Source organism: Oncorhynchus mykiss, chromosome 18 (assembly GCF_013265735.2).
Source record: "Oncorhynchus mykiss isolate Arlee chromosome 18, USDA_OmykA_1.1, whole genome shotgun sequence".
Taxonomy (NCBI): Eukaryota; Metazoa; Chordata; class Actinopteri; order Salmoniformes; family Salmonidae; genus Oncorhynchus; species Oncorhynchus mykiss.
Window position 1 is genome coordinate 21,321,513 of NC_048582.1, and position 15,701 is coordinate 21,337,213.

The 15,701-nt window shown below is 43.5% G+C and overlaps 1 protein-coding gene across 3 annotated transcripts in view; it reads left to right on the forward strand.

The window, feature by feature from the left end:
- The window catches only part of LOC110495818 (E3 ubiquitin-protein ligase Midline-1), a 36,547-nt gene extending 24,317 nt beyond the window's left edge, over positions 1-12,230 (forward strand). The window contains exons 3-11 of one of the 3 annotated variants that reach the window (XM_036952268.1): positions 1,981-2,076; positions 4,607-4,714; positions 5,698-5,846; positions 6,017-6,144; positions 6,974-7,117; positions 9,477-9,638; positions 9,896-10,103; positions 10,382-10,749; positions 10,789-12,230. In XM_036952268.1, coding sequence (XP_036808163.1) covers positions 1,981-2,076; positions 4,607-4,714; positions 5,698-5,846; positions 6,017-6,144; positions 6,974-7,117; positions 9,477-9,638; positions 9,896-10,103; positions 10,382-10,730 — 1,344 coding nt within the window. In that variant the 3' untranslated portion in view covers positions 10,731-10,749; positions 10,789-12,230. Of the gene's footprint in view, positions 1-1,980; positions 2,077-4,606; positions 4,715-5,697; positions 5,847-6,016; positions 6,145-6,973; positions 7,118-9,476; positions 9,639-9,895; positions 10,104-10,381 lie in introns of all 3 variants that reach the window. The other 2 variants (XM_021571273.2, XM_021571275.2) reach the window with 2 other exon arrangements.
- Positions 12,231-15,701: the final 3,471 nt, after the last annotated feature.

A 15,701-nucleotide genomic window follows, 5' to 3' on the forward strand; every position in this document is an offset into this window, starting at 1 on the left:
CGATGGCAGTCAGGTCTGGAGTGAACCAAGGGCTATATCTGTTCTTAGTTCTACATTTTTTGAAAGGGGCATGCTGAGGAAATTACTTTTAAAGAACAACCAGTCATCCTCGACTGATGGAATGAGGTCAATATCCTTCCAGGATACCCGGGCCAGGTCAATTAGAAAGGCCTGCTCGCAGAAGTGTTTTAGGGAGCGTTTGACAGTGATGAGGGGTGGTCGTTCGACCACAGACCCATAACGAACGCAGGCAATGAGGCAGTGATCGCTGAGATCCTGATTGAAAACAGCAGAGGTGTATTTGGAGGGCAAGTTGGTTAGGATAACATCTATTAGGGTGCCCGTGTTTATGGATTTCTGGTTGTACCTGGTGGGTTCCTTGATAATTTGTGTGAGATTGAGGGCATCTCGCTTAGATTGTAGGACTGCCGGGGTGTTAAGCATATCCCAGTTTAGGTCACCTAACAGAACGAACTCTGAAGATGTGTCTCCTGCCTAATATGAGTCTTTCCTTTTACCACCATAGACATTTCTTTACTCCATACAGCCAAATGTCTTTCAACAGAGGTCTTATCCACATGATTTATCTCTCAGGGAATCTCATTTACTCTATCAACACATTTACAGACAACAGGCTTGGATCACCCCAACATTGTCATACATGATTTATTGTCCAATGGTTTCAAGATATGTAACAGATGCTTCTTTCACATTTCTTCTGATACTCTGATTTCTTCTGACCTCCTACTAGGTGAATAAGAATAAAATACATATTAAATATCCTCCTCAACCCAGAGCTTGTGTCCATTTTAAACTCAGTGAGTAGGGACTATGGGCTATAAATACATGAGATCAAGAGTAATTTCTCCTGACCCTAATACAAATTTACAACAGGGACATTTTAATTAATCTTCTCAGGAATGTGGGGGACAAATTCCATTGTATTAACGTCAATTTCAATCGGCCATTAGATTTAACACGCTGAGGAGAACATAATGGAGGGAGTCACATGGGGCATACTGTTTGACCCCTTAGTTGGTGACTGAACTACGGTTTTGGTTCCCAGTGATACCTATTCAATATGTCCATTCAAGCAAGAATACACGCTAGTAGTCCTTGTAGTATTGCTGTTTTCCTCCATGGGTTCAGTTATTTTTACACCCCCGTTGATCATGCCATCCCCTATGGTCCTTAATGTGTTTTTTGTTTTGTATGTCATCGTCGTATTAAGGCCATCCATTAGACTGGTAAGCCCCCCCCCCACCCTTATTCTCCTGCCTGGCTCGTCTGTAGTTTACGCTGTTTACCCATGGGGCAACTCCATTTAATCCCTACTGAACATCACATTGTGGCTTAATATGGTCGGTTTGGCAATAATATGATAGAATGATGAAATAAAGAGGACAGGTTTTTTTCCTGGCAGAATAGGAAGGGGGAAAAGGGGAAAAAACGTCATGAAGAACAGCTTACATAAAGACTCCTTGATAGGTAGATGGGCTGTCAGAGGAGCTTTTGATGCTTCATTTGCCGATCGGGGGGGATGACGTTTTCTTCCCCGGAGTGGCTCAAGCTCTGCCAGTCGTGTTAGGCTGTGAGTCCTGCTCAGAGACTGACTGACCGGGATGAGGCGGTATCGGGACGAGGGACAGGGGCAGCGCCCGGAGGTTCGTGTCCAAATTGTCCAAAAGCGAATGTGACAACTGTGGATGAGATTTTGGAAGGGGAAGGAGGGAGGAGGAGGAGGAGAGGGAGGAAGAGAGGGAGGAGGAGGAAGATGCTTCTCCGTTTTGGCTTTATGATTTTGCTCTCTCTAAAACAGAAATGTAGGACCTCTGACACCTTTTGATCAGCTTGGTTTTGTGTTTATTTTCTCTTGAAAGTATGGTAGGTTGATTTTCAGGCTTGTTCATAAGAAAAACAAGGACAATAACTGTTGTTTTCTCTTCTGTCTTCAATAGTAATTTCCTCTTTCTTTTGCAGCAAGCGTTGGATTCCAACCTGAGTCATTTGGTCAAGAGGAATAATGAGTTGGAAGGGTTGATGGGAAAGTTGATCCAAACCTGTCAACATGTAGAGGTGAGCGCTCTGTCACTGACCATGCTATGAGTTCATAGATGCGTGCATGTGCAAGAGGCATGCTGTAGTCAGTGTAGTGCATGTGATGCAAGCCCAATTAACTAACTGTACAGTATGTCATTCACCTCAGAGAACTACAAACTTTGTAGATTTTTGTATTGATTTTTTTTAAATGATGATTTCCCTGACATGATTATGCTAATGTTGTCATGTCATCATGAAGTAGTTTGTGTGGCAACAGATGCTCCTGTCTCCGCTTGAGTTTGCTCATCTGAATTTGTACATAGAATCATGTTCTACAATTTCAAAATGCACAATGTTTTCCTGATATAGGCTACTAATCATTGACTTGTCAAGCAACACATTAGAAACATGTATTATAATGTATCTATACGGAGACCACCGATTGGTTGTGCCACTTCTTTAATGAAGGTTCTTCTGGATTAAGCCTTTCTGACCATAGTCACTTGTTCTTGATCTGTGATGATTCAAATTAGAAGCCCCTGAGAGGAAAGAGTCACAGCCCCATGGTGGAAAGGTGGGCTAGGAAATGAAAATGACATGGCCTGAATCTTTATGACTTATACTCTAAGCAGAGATTGTAATATACCTCCATGGCCACTGTGACCAGTACACTAAAAGGGTGGTAACGTTTGAGGACAGGCCGCAGGTCCACTTTGGTCATTTCATTTAGCCTTTTAAAATCCACAAACCTGGTCCTTTTAAAATGGATGTATTTAAATAATGCATCAGAGAAAAAGAGGGGAAATATCTGACCTCGTTTTCATGGTGGATGTAGGTCAGAAACGAACGTGTACATGGTTTTTAAACACACTTCCACCCATTAACTAATGAGTGTATAGGCTAACTCTCAAGTGATTCTGTGTTTGTGTGTGTGTGTGTGTGTGTGTGTGTGTGTGTGTGTGAGTGCGTGCGTGCAGCTTGTGCTCAGTGAATCAACTTTGTACTTTGTAAAAGTAATCTGCGTGAATAATTGAGGAATGTGGAATGAGCTGCAGAATTATTGTGCAACACATGAAACCACTTCATTAAAGCTGTAGATTTTAATTTGATATATCCACCCCAAGGATTACAGTTAGAGTTTTTTTTTTGTATAGTCATCATCAGTGTGCATAAATGTGCAAGGACCGGAAAGACTCCCTTTCTCAGCACTTAAAGAGAGTACACAGGACGCGTGTGTACTTTTTGGAGAGATCGCTGAATATTTGAAATCCTTCTAAAGCAAATCAGCCTCTCCTCCACCTTCTGTTCAACGTTTCTGAGCTCTTTTGACGGGCAATTCCCCAGAAACGCTTTTGCTTTGGGTTAAATGAATCTCTTATGCTCCTGCCAAAGGCTCATCTTTTATGTCCGTCACACGCTCCCCTGCCATGTCCAAAGGCTGAGCCCACAGTGTGTCCTCACTGAACATCCTACTGTAATACATAGAGAGTTCATTAGACCTACAATCCACAAATATTCCACGGCAGATCAGAGGGAGAGATGGTGGCACTCACCCATGACCCCCGTCTAAACCCTGTGAATGTACAGTCGAGAAACTCACTCACAGGGCGAAGGAACCTAATTACTGGCGTTGGAAAGACAGATCTGTGTGCTTTTCAATGAGTCCCTTTCATATCATAAACAGCCCGTCCACACCAGGGAGTGACCGTAACACACCTCGTTGGCTTGGCAACGCTCAAACAATCCCTCTTTCACAACTCCCCTCTCTGCTTTTCGCTTCGGTTGAAAATCTGTGTTTCACCAGGACATAAAAACTGGCACCAAAGAGGCATCTATTTCAAAGGCCTGTGGCTAGTAAAGTGGACCTGAGTGTGCATGCACTCAACAATCGCAAACCTTCAAGATCTGTAGACTTATCCAAATGCTACATAGAATTGAGCACTGTTAGACTCAGCAAAACACAGGCACAGGGCATTCTTTATCTTCTGTAGTAGCCAGAAACAAACACACATTAAGGTACTGTGGCTCAATGTTGATTCATTCACCCGTAGGCTATTATTTGCAATGCAAAACCAACTGACATCTGAATTATCATTAGTTGAACTAGAGCTTTAAATGGATACTGCAAGATTCTGGCAATTCATCTGTTTTTCTACTTTTTTTATAAATCATGGCCTTGAGACAGGTCGGACATTTTGACAAATACAAAACATTAATGGGATACTGCGAGATCCGGTTTTCGACATAGCCAGAGTCAGATGAACTCGTGGATACCAATTGTATGTCTCTGCATGCAGTATGAAAGAAGTTAGAGGTAGTTTTGAAAGCCAATGCTGAGCCACTGCTAACTAGCGTTAGTGCAAACCATACGCTAGCGTTCCTGTGACACTAGTTAGCGTTGGCTCTTGAAACTACCTCTAACTTCCTTCATAATGCAGACATAAAAATGGTATCCATGAGTTCATCTGACTCTAGGTAAGTATAACAGTAAATGGTTTGTAATCACAGCTTACTTAAGGCTATGAATAATCAGACAGATGTATTATGTTCCACTTGTGTTTCTCAGGTCAATGCATCGCGGCAGGAGGGAAAGCTGATGGAAGAATGCGACCTCCTGATTGACATCATCCAGCAAAGGAGGCAGATCATTGGGACCAAAATCAAGGAGGGGAAGGTAAGATCCAGGAGGGGCCATGGGTCTGAAAGGGGAATCCCATCCAACACACACAATCCTCTGCACTTTCACTGAGCTGCAGTCTGAACCGTACGGCCTGGGAAGGAATGTAATAGTAAAACAACAGAAGGGTAAATGTCTCTCGCCTTCTGTTCGGGGTCTGCATTGGATCTGTTGGAAAGTCCACCGTCTGTTCACTCTCGATCTGTTCATTTACGATGCAAAGCGAACATTTGAACAAGGTCACCAAGGGGAATTGGACCATGCTTAATTATCAAGATGTCCAACCTACAGGGCATGTCTCAATTATTTTTACTGACTGACAGAGTTGGAGTTCTCTTAAAGCTAACTATTTGTAGTCAGAGAGGAAATGGAAATGACTTCACACTTTGTGTTACTTTTACTTGCTTCATTTCCCTTACTGAATTTCTGTTGGCATTGGAATTACCAATAGCTGTCCAGGGTTAGTCAGAAACCAGACTCCTGCAGTTTCTCTAAATGACGGGACTTCCTTCGTTCCTTCCTGGTCTCGTGTCAGGACTTGAGTCAGGAGCAGGGCTTTAAAGTAGAAGTAGCAATATCAGGGGCCATAGAGGCAGTTTAGCTCTGACCTTTCGACTGGAAATGAAAACCTGCCTAAATAGAAATCCTTGAAAAGTTGTTTCATATAAATACCAGAAAATTGCAACAAAAATATACACATTCGAATGAAACCAAAGATTAGTTGTTCAGTTTAGTGTGTCAGAAAAGGTTGATGAGGGCAGTGTCTCTGACCTAAATACAACATCCAACCAACCACATTTCACTGCCCTCAATCACTCTCTCTTAACCTCTCATTAGGTGAAGAGAAAGCAACAAGCCAAGAACATCTGGATACGATCCCAAAAAGCCCCATCTGGGCTAAATCTCTACCATCCCTGACATGGGATTCAGTTAATCACCTTTAACCCATTCTAACCCCCTCTGTCCTATCTGCTCTATAGGCGGTCCGGATCAGGAAGCTAGCCCAGCAGATCTCCAACTGTAAGCAGTGCATCGAGAGGTCCTCTGCTCTCATCACCCAGGCCGACCAGACCCTGAAGGAGACAGACCACGCCCGCTTCCTCCAGACCGCCAAGAGTATCACCGAAAGGTGAGCAAGGCCAGCACGGAGGGTGTGGTAGAAATTCACTACAAACACCGGCTCTGACTAACCATTGACAATTTACAGTCAATCAACACGACCTCTGGCATCCTATGAAAATGTGCAACATAGTGGGATAGTTGTGAACTAAACCCTCTGGGATTATGTGTTTGTGGTAGGGTTTCCATGGCGACGGCCTCCTCCCAGGTCCTGATTCCAGAGATCAACCTGACGGACACGTTTGACACGTTCGCTCTGGACTTCACCAAGGAGAAGAAGCTGCTGGAGAGCCTGGACTACCTCACAGGTACAGAGTACAATCAGCTCTATTTACTGGTAGTGGTGGGCGCCAATAGTGATCATTTAATACAATATCGGTATATTGTGATAATGTGGCAATATCGTGATATACTGTGATATTGTTGCCTATATTATGATATTGCTTTATGTCATGATTTCAACTATATCAAAGCACTGGCAATATATCTCCCTATATTCTATTGTCAAGTGCAAGAGTTGGCATCTCTCTCTACAACCATAACCTAAAAATGTGGTTGTATGCACTCCACCTAACTGTGGTCCAAAGTTCCACATCTACATAATGCCAAAATAGTCCATGTTATTGCATATTATTGCAGTACCCAAAATAATTATACATCATATGAATAGATTTATATGAGTTTGTGGAAGAGATTGTTGTTTAGTCTTTGTGATGGCAGAGGGCTTCGCTTGAGGGCTGGCTCACTAAGTGAATCACTCTGAGTCATCGATGTGCACTCACTGGCGGAGGGGGGAGAGAAGGAGAGGGAGAGGGGGGAGAGAGAGAGCGAAAGGGAAGGAGAGAAGAGAGAAGAGAGAGATGAGAGAAGAGAGAGAGGAGGGTTAGGAAGGGGAGGAGAGCGAAAGATGTCATCAGCCTCTGCTCAACTGTCAACCTCTGAAATATCATCTGGGCTACGAATTATCATTAGCAAACAAAAGCTTGGCAATCAACATAAGTCTCTAGCCTTCAGTCCTCCTTTAAGAGCCACGGTACTTTGTTTGAGGTAAAACAGCACGCTCAAAAGGTGAAGCACTGTTATTTCATCATTATGCCAGAGCACGCATAACATAACATTCTCCTTACCCTTATGTAGCGCCGAGTCCTCCGGGCATCAGAGAAGAGCTCTGCACTGCATCGTACGACACCATCACCGTCCACTGGACCTCAGACGACGAGTTCACAGTGCTTTCCTATGAGCTCCAGTATGCTATCTTCACAGGGCAAGCCAACGTTGTCAGTAAGTATCTGAGTGTCGGCAAAAATGCAGTCACACATACCAGGAACACCTCCAAGCACACAACTATCTTCATAGGTCAGGCCAATGTTGTCAGTGTGTATCAGGGTGTAAGTTAAACTACCCTCTGGCATACCAGGCACACCACCAGACACACAATGGTATCTTCACATGGCAAGCCAATGGTGCTAGTAAGTGCACAGAACGCCTTGAGAGAACACTTTGTGCTCACAGAACTCTCTCCTGATGATAACTTTTGTATTTTCCAACTCAAAGCCCCGTGATGATTCGGGTGTAAAGCCAAACAGCTGGAGGACTCAAGAACCAAAACCGAATCATGTGTTTCTTCTCTCCGAGCCTGTCGACTAGGGCCAATGGGGTGATCTCAAATCTCAGGATCTCAGCTTGAGTTATTGCAGTGTCAAAGGGGACAGAGTGGAATGGAGAGAGGGAGACTAGCTGACTCGGAGCGAATTACAGTCATAACACGAATCAGTGCTCAGAGCCCTCCTCCCCCACGGATCACGCCTGAATGCCACGCTCATGCATACTTCGCTGGGCAAGCAATATAAAATGAGATCAGGGGATGGGAAATATAGCGGTGTGTGGTTTGATGAAAGCGGACGGCTAGCAAACAAGGTTATAGGGTGTCATGAGAATAAATAGGATATGGTTTGTCTCATGTTGTGATCACCTCTCTTCACTGCAAACGTGAGCATTTTAGCAACACCAACAAAGAGAAGAAACTGAGAAGTACCAGAACTATAGCTTTAATATTGCAATACAGCATCGGTGTTGCTGCAATTTGGAACTGGAGCAGTTGGATTTTTCCACGCTTAAATCATGTTGAAAACTCCAGTGCCCCCAAGTAGAATTACTTTTTGAATGTCTTTCTGGTACCAATATACAAAATGAATGAGCATAAATGTATAATAGAAGTCTACCATGTTCACCCTAGAATGATAATTGAACGTAACAATTGTATCAGATGCTCTTTGGAACCCCATTGAGAAGGCCCTTTACCAACATCAGCACTTTTCATGAGGGGTGGCTTTAAAACCCAAAGTGACACGTGTTTTTCTCCACTTCCTCCTCTCCTCATTCTCTGCACACGCTATGTTTTCTTCCTGCCCTAGTTTCACATCCAATCACCAGGTCTAAGCTCTGGACTGAGGCTGAGGTGTTGTCACAATGTCACATCTTTGAAATGACACTTCAGAGGAAAAGGGGTGACGGCAGACACTGGCCCCATAGGGTCTCACTCAGGGTCATTTAATTGCAGGGCAAACAGATGTCGCGTGAAGCTTACGGAGAATACACTGTGCACTCAGCACGATGGCTGTTCTGGCAGAGAATTAAGCCTGCGGGCATCAATGTGGCACAGCACGGCTTAGTATAGGCATATCAATGTACAGCACAGCCAGTCCCACGGACATGGAACAGCACAGCCATTGAGAGGTGAATGACCCCCCCCTCCATCCTAACACCTACAGTAACCACATGAAACAACAGAGTAGAGTGAATGGCAATATATATGGAATGTGTTGGATCATTAGAAATGAATCACAACAAATGGCATAATGCTGCGTTGCATACTGGCTGACTTTTTGAACATCACTGGCATTTGTCGTAATGAATTGACTTTGTATGATAAATTACCCCTCAATTCCCCTTAAATCTACTACACCCTCCGACGCCAAAGTCATATTGGACAAGAAGCATTGTCTGAACACACTGATCATGAATCCTTCCCCTCTCACTTGAGTATGATTAAAAGGCTTTAGAATTGATTGAGGAAGTGACTGATTATGGAATTTGGACCACTCCACTCTATCCTTTAGCTCTGGTCTCCTAGGATCACATGAATCGACTTCCTCCCCTCCTAACACAAACAGACTCAAACCTACACCTCTCTCAAACTATAGATAAGAGTTCGCTAAACTAAAGAATACAAATATACAATAAGTTCGGGGAAACATGCACTTAATTGGTTGAATGTTTATATTTGGTCCAAGTATGATACTTACATTGGCTGAGGATTGGCTGTCTCTGCAGCAGGCAAAGCAATTCTGTGACAAATAACTTTGCTTACGTCCTGGAATTCAGCAGGTTACGAGTGACCTAATTAATTGAAGATGTTTGCTTTTCAAAGTTTATCAAGGCCGCAATACTTCAACAACAAAGTATGTGTACTGTACATGTGCAGTCTGCGTAATTGTTCTGTTATAGCCACTCTGTGTGTGTTCATGTGACTACGTGTGTGGAAACGTAAACATTTGTGTGTTCCCACATACGCACCAATGCATAGCTGAGTGTGTATGCATGACCACACTGTAGCTGTGAGTCTGTTTCTCCCTCCCAGGCCTGTGTAACTCTGCAGACAGCTGGATGATTGTGCCTAACATCAAGCAGAATCACTACACCGTCCACGGCCTGCAGAGCGGCACCAAGTACATCTTCATCGTCAAAGCCATCAACCAGGCAGGTGCCCGCAGCAGTGAGCCAGGGACACTCAAAACCAACAGTAAGGGCTCCACATTCATTACGATTGAAGGAAACTTGGAATTATAGCATGCAGTTTTAGAGAAGTATCTTGTGATTCTTACCTAATATGGTCACCATATTATGTTTCAATACGGTGTCCATATTAGGACAGCATCACATGTCGGGGATGGTCTCCTAATATGGACACCATACATACAGCTGCTGCCTTCATAGCCTATCCTACCTTAGTCCCTTGCTAACTTAACCATGTTGTCTCTCTCCGTCCTCTTCGTCCAGGCCAACCTTTCAAGCTGGACCCCAAGTCCGCCCACAAGAAGCTGAAGATCTCCCATGACAACCTGACGGTGGAGCGCGACGAGACGGCATCGAAGAAGGGACACGGCCAGGAGCGCTTCACCAGCCAGAGTAGCTACGGCGTCGTCGGCAACGTTTACATCGACAGCGGACGCCACTACTGGGAGGCCCTGATTGGAGGAAGCACATGGTGAGTTAGACCTGGGAGACATGATGGACCAATGTCTTGCTCTGAGCCACATGGTGCCACATGGTGCCACATGGTGTTGGATCTGGCTGGGTAGAATGACAGAGATATAGGCCACATTGTAAGTCACTTAAAAGCACATTTACACAATGTAGTCAGAGAAATATTCGATGCTCATGTAATAACTATGAGTATTTAACACTTGGTAAGTGTTCACAAGTGATGAAGTGTTTGGGTTTTAGAGGCAGGCAAACAGTGTCTTCTTACTCCTTTCTCCGCAGGTATGCGGTGGGCATCGCCTACAAGTCGGCCCCCAAGCACGAGTGGATCGGCAAGAACTCGGCCTCCTGGGTCCTGTGCCGCTGCAACAACTCGTGGGTGGTGCGTCACAACAGCAAGGAGCTGGCCATCGAGCCTTCGCCCCACCTGCGCCGCGTGGGTGTCCTGCTGGACTACGACGCCGGCTCGCTTACCTTCTACGACGCCGTGGGCTCGCAGAACCTGCACACGTTCCACGTGTCCTTCGCCCAGCCCGTGTGTCCCGTCTTCAATGTGTGGAACAAGTGTCTGACTGTCCTCACGGGTCTGCCCATCCCCGAACACCTAGAAGGGTTGGAAACCCAGGACTGAGACCCCCTGGGAACTAGAGTTCCACCGGGCCAAATCAGACTAAATTGGGTTGGGTTAGGTTAGATTAAGCCACCTCCAAGGCACTTTGGGCCACTATGAACTAGAATAGGCCATCCGCAAACTTGAATCATCACAGAAAATGTCATGCTACCACCTCATTTTATTTTAGGCACTTTGGACCACCCCTTGGGCCAACGTCAATCGCACAGACCACCCTCGATTCAACCACAGACCGTTTGACCACAGACCGTTTGACCACAGACCGCTCTTTGCAATGGGAAAGAAGGAAAGAGCTACGTAGCTGTACAGTTGTGAATTATAGCTTTGCCAAACTCCCACCTTCATGATTATGGAACTAAAGTAGCCATGAATTTAAATGTTTTTACTACCATTTTCTTGTGCTTATATGACAGATATTAATTATTGAAGTGTAAGAAAATAGCCTAGATAAATTTCAATATGCACATCTTCCCTTACATTTACACATTGTTCATACGTTATTTATGGTCAGTTTACCAGACATAGGAGACATTTATAAATCTAGGGAAATTATTTTGATGCAATTTATCGATGTTACTTTCTAATCTAGAAAAGGTATTGTGTCCTAATACATTAATGTGTAAATTATACATATTTTGTGACAACATAATTACTTTCTTCCTTGTAGTACCTTAAACCCACAAGTGTAAAAGTACTGTTGCATTTTAGACAAGCAATCCCTGCTTGCATTGCATTTTTAATTTTTGTCATGTTTTGTAATGGGATAGGTCCCTCTTTGCAATGGGATAGGTCCTTTGTAGTTCAGCCATGCATGTTAGTGAGTATCTCTCAGGTCTATTCCAAATCTTGTTTTCATCCATGGAAATAATGCAAACTACTTTGTCCTCTCCTGAGTGAATACTCACTTCCTACTGTACTTAGCAGTTGTCACAAACCCGAACTGAAAAACACTTCCACTTTGCTGTTAGGTACAGTGAGGACAAGACTAATACAATCATCACTCTCATTTCACTTACAAACTCAGTCATTATTTCACCAAGGTCGATGCCACCACGAGCCACAGCTTGACCTCAGCTTGACCACTGAATGACCCAGTGACCATGAACTCAAATGTTGTAGGATACGTCTCTCCACCACACACAGGCACTCCATGATGCACATAGCATATTATGTTCTCTTTTACTCTTGTCTTCTTTCAAAAGAAGGACCATCTGGATATTTTACAGATAATCGTTTTGTTTTTAAAGGAACAAAATGGATCGGTTCACTCATTAATTTGTGTCTTAGGTGTGGTTTGGGATGATCCTTTCCTTGTATTGGATGCAGCGATTATCTGCTCTTTAATGTTGCCACAAAAACGGTTTCATTTCAGATGTATGTTTGAATCCGGTGGACACTATTTTAGGAAAGAGGATCGGAATGCTTGTGTCTCTGTACAAATATGAAGTAGCATTTGTCGATTGTCAAAGGTTCAATAAAATGAGATACATTTTAACTTTTTTACTGCCTCCTGTACTGTATATTTCACACGCACACACACACACACACACACACACACACACTCACTTTGTCGTAAACATCACTTTAGCAATACACCACATGGTCTTTGTCTGTTTCCGACCATCAACGTAGCCTAATATATCGTTTTTTTTCTCTTTCTAGACCCTTGCCTTTCTACCATAAACCAACCCAACCAGCCATCTATGTCTAAGTTAAGCCTACAAGCTGGTGAATTTATCCTGAGAACTTCCTGTAGACTACAGGGCCTCTTCCTGGTCCGCTATAGGCTTTTGACTGGTTCACAAGAGCAACGGTGTGACCGGGCAATATGGGCTTTACCAAAAAACAATAAGGGCCTCAGACAAAACAATATGGGCCCCAGACAAAACAATATGGGCCCCAGACAAAACAATATGGGCCCCAGACAAAACAATATGGGCCCCAGACAAAACAATATGGGCCCCAGACAAAACAATATGGGCCTCAGTCAAACAAAGACCTGAAAAAAACTGACTGGAGTCCTTCCTCTTACAACTAACATACATGTTTAACAACAGTGTTTGGGAAGGTGTGTGTGTGTGTGTGTAGTCCTTCATGTATGTATTTGACCTTAAATGGTACTCCACTGACTAAAAACTGTGATGACATGGAAAACTGATTGGACTTCCAAAAAGTTATCAATGTAATTCAGTCTTAAGCTGAATTCAATGACAGGGTGAAATCTTTGATTGATTTCACACTTGCATCATTTAGCAGACACTCTTATCCAGAGCAGCTATGGTTAAGTGCCTTGCTAGATGACAGATTTTTTTTAAAATCTTCAACTCGTCAACTTGGGGATTTAAAAAAAGCAACCTTTTGGTTACTGGCCCAATGTTCTTAAGCGCAAGGCTAACTGCCGTCAACATATCACATTAAATTCATGTTAGTTGACAACTCAACCAAATGTAAATCAAAAATAGCTGTTGAAATGATCTGTGCCCAGTGGGATGGTACGGTGATTCTCGCAGCTCTTGCACCAGCCCAGGAAACTGTTAGGATGACATGATTTTCAATGACATCTCTTTTGGTCCCCCGGTAGAAAAAGCTTTAGGGACTTGCTGTGTGTTTGGTGTGTGCGTGATGACATACGTACGTTGTGCATGAGTGAGTGTATGTGCGTGCATGCGTGCATGCATGTGCGCGTGCGTGTGTGCATACATGTGGGCATGCATATGTGACTGTGTGCGTGCATGTGTGTTGTTCATGAACTTACAGTGACCCTGCACATCAATTACTGGTCAGTGGAGGTCATGACTGTGCAGGAGCGCTGTGACATTTCCCTCACGGCTGGATGTTTGGCCAACACACCAGGAATCTTAGCTACCCGTGAAGGAACTGCCCAGAATCACAATTTACAGACACAGGAAGTGAAGGACAGTCGATAAGAAGGAAATAGGAAAAATAACAAAAACAAATGTCTATATCAACTGCCTTCATTCAATTTGATTAACATTGTCTGGTTTCGTGTGACTATTTCGCTGTATAACAGGCATCTACACACATTTCAATAGGGAACCCAAGTTGCTGGTCACGTATTAAAAGGAAAAGAAACCAAAAACGTTGTCCACGTAATTATACTTCACATTATGGCTCATGATACTCTTTTCTTTAAACAAAAAGTATTACATCAACTGTGGATGCCGAGTCGAGTCAACTCCATGGAATGGCCAGCAGAGGCCAGTATAATGTGAAAAGAAAGTACTTCATCCATAATCCATAACGTCCTTTGGAGAAAATCAAAGAAAGTCTTGTGCCAATGTCTAACGGTCAGGGTAGTGATTTTAATAGGATTAATTACAATAGGACCACGCATGCTGAGTTGAATCTGTGTAGTCCGGCTCTTAGTATGGATTATGGTGATGGTTAATATCTCTGATACAGGCGTCCGGCTATCAACAATGATCTGACAGTACTGATTGTACTTTATCAAAACAACATCTGTGAATTTGGAGTACTATAACATAAACAACAAAAACACACAAAAGAAAAGATCCTATTCATTCACTGACTACAGCTGTTCCAGTAATCAACGTTGGATCCTAATGAAAAGCTTATCGGTTCCTCTTACGCAATGTTTTGCTTCCTGCCGTGTACTAAATTGCCGTTTGATTCGCTGTGCCGCTGATGGATCGTATGAAGGCTGGGAAGCAATTCAATCGGAAGATTTTAGTCCTACTGCCCTGGGCCCAGGTTTTTCTAAAGTTATCTGCCTGGACTTTGCCGATCAGATAGGATTAAATGTATGGAAATAGAATGAATAGAATGGAAGTCCCCATTCAAGTAAATTGTTTGTCAATTCTATTCATTCTATGTCTATGCATTTAATCCTATCCGATAGGCAAAATCCAGATGGGTAACTTTGGAGAAACTGGGCCCTGGGATTACAGGATTATTAGGATAGATAGATGAGAAGGGAGGAGTTTTGGAGTCAGTTGTAAACAAGCATAATTTTTGCTTCCTTCTTTCCTGGTCTGGTCGGATGGCCTAAATGTTCACAATACGTGATTGCAAAGCACAACAAATGGCATAGCGTGGCAACCCTGACTTTAACATGACACATAATGCACCCATAATTCACTGTGTAAAAACACATGGAGACTTTTCATCAGATTGATATGGTTTTTACCAGCATAGTCAGACAGAGCATGCTCTGTATCCAGTTACACCAGTATTCACCGACAAAAAAGTTAAGAGAACATGCCAAAGAGGATAGAATTTCATAGCGGATAGAATTTCACAGCGGATACAATTTCTTGAGATCATCATGTCGCAAGTGAAGATGGGAAGGTCTGTAATCACAACTATTAGTATAAATATGATATCCTCCTATGTTCCCTCCATCACGCCTAATCAGAACTGGGAAGGTATCAGGTCTGTAATCTAACATCCTAATAGTTCTGATGTTCTTTCATCAGACCTAATCATAACTGAGAATAGCGGGGGAGCTCTCTGAGAGCTGGGTCAGAATAACAAATGATGCGCTCGTTTCACCTTAAATCATATTTTCTCCTAGCCCTCTCTCTCCATTTGGTTGAGGCAGCTCTGACAGCTCCTGTATCTGTCTGCACCACTCTCTTACATCCCCACTGGGCAAGTTCAATTAAGAGGCAGCTCACAAATACGCTCAATGCAAAGCTATGGACTGTCTCGCCTCTGTTTCTTTCCCTGTCTCTCTCTCTCTCTCTCTCTCTCTCTCTCTCTCTCTCTTTTTTTCTCTGTCTGTCTTGCTCTCTCTCTCTCTCTCTCTTTTTCTCTCTCTTTTTCTCTCTCTCTGTCTGTCTGTCTGTCTGTCTGTCTGTCTGTCTGTCTGTCTGTCTGTCTGTCTGTCTGTCTGTCTGTCTGTGTATGTCTGTGTCTGTCTGTGTCTGTCTCTCTCTTTTCTGTCTGTCTGTCTGTCTGGCTGGCTGGCTGTCTGTCTGTCTGGCTGTC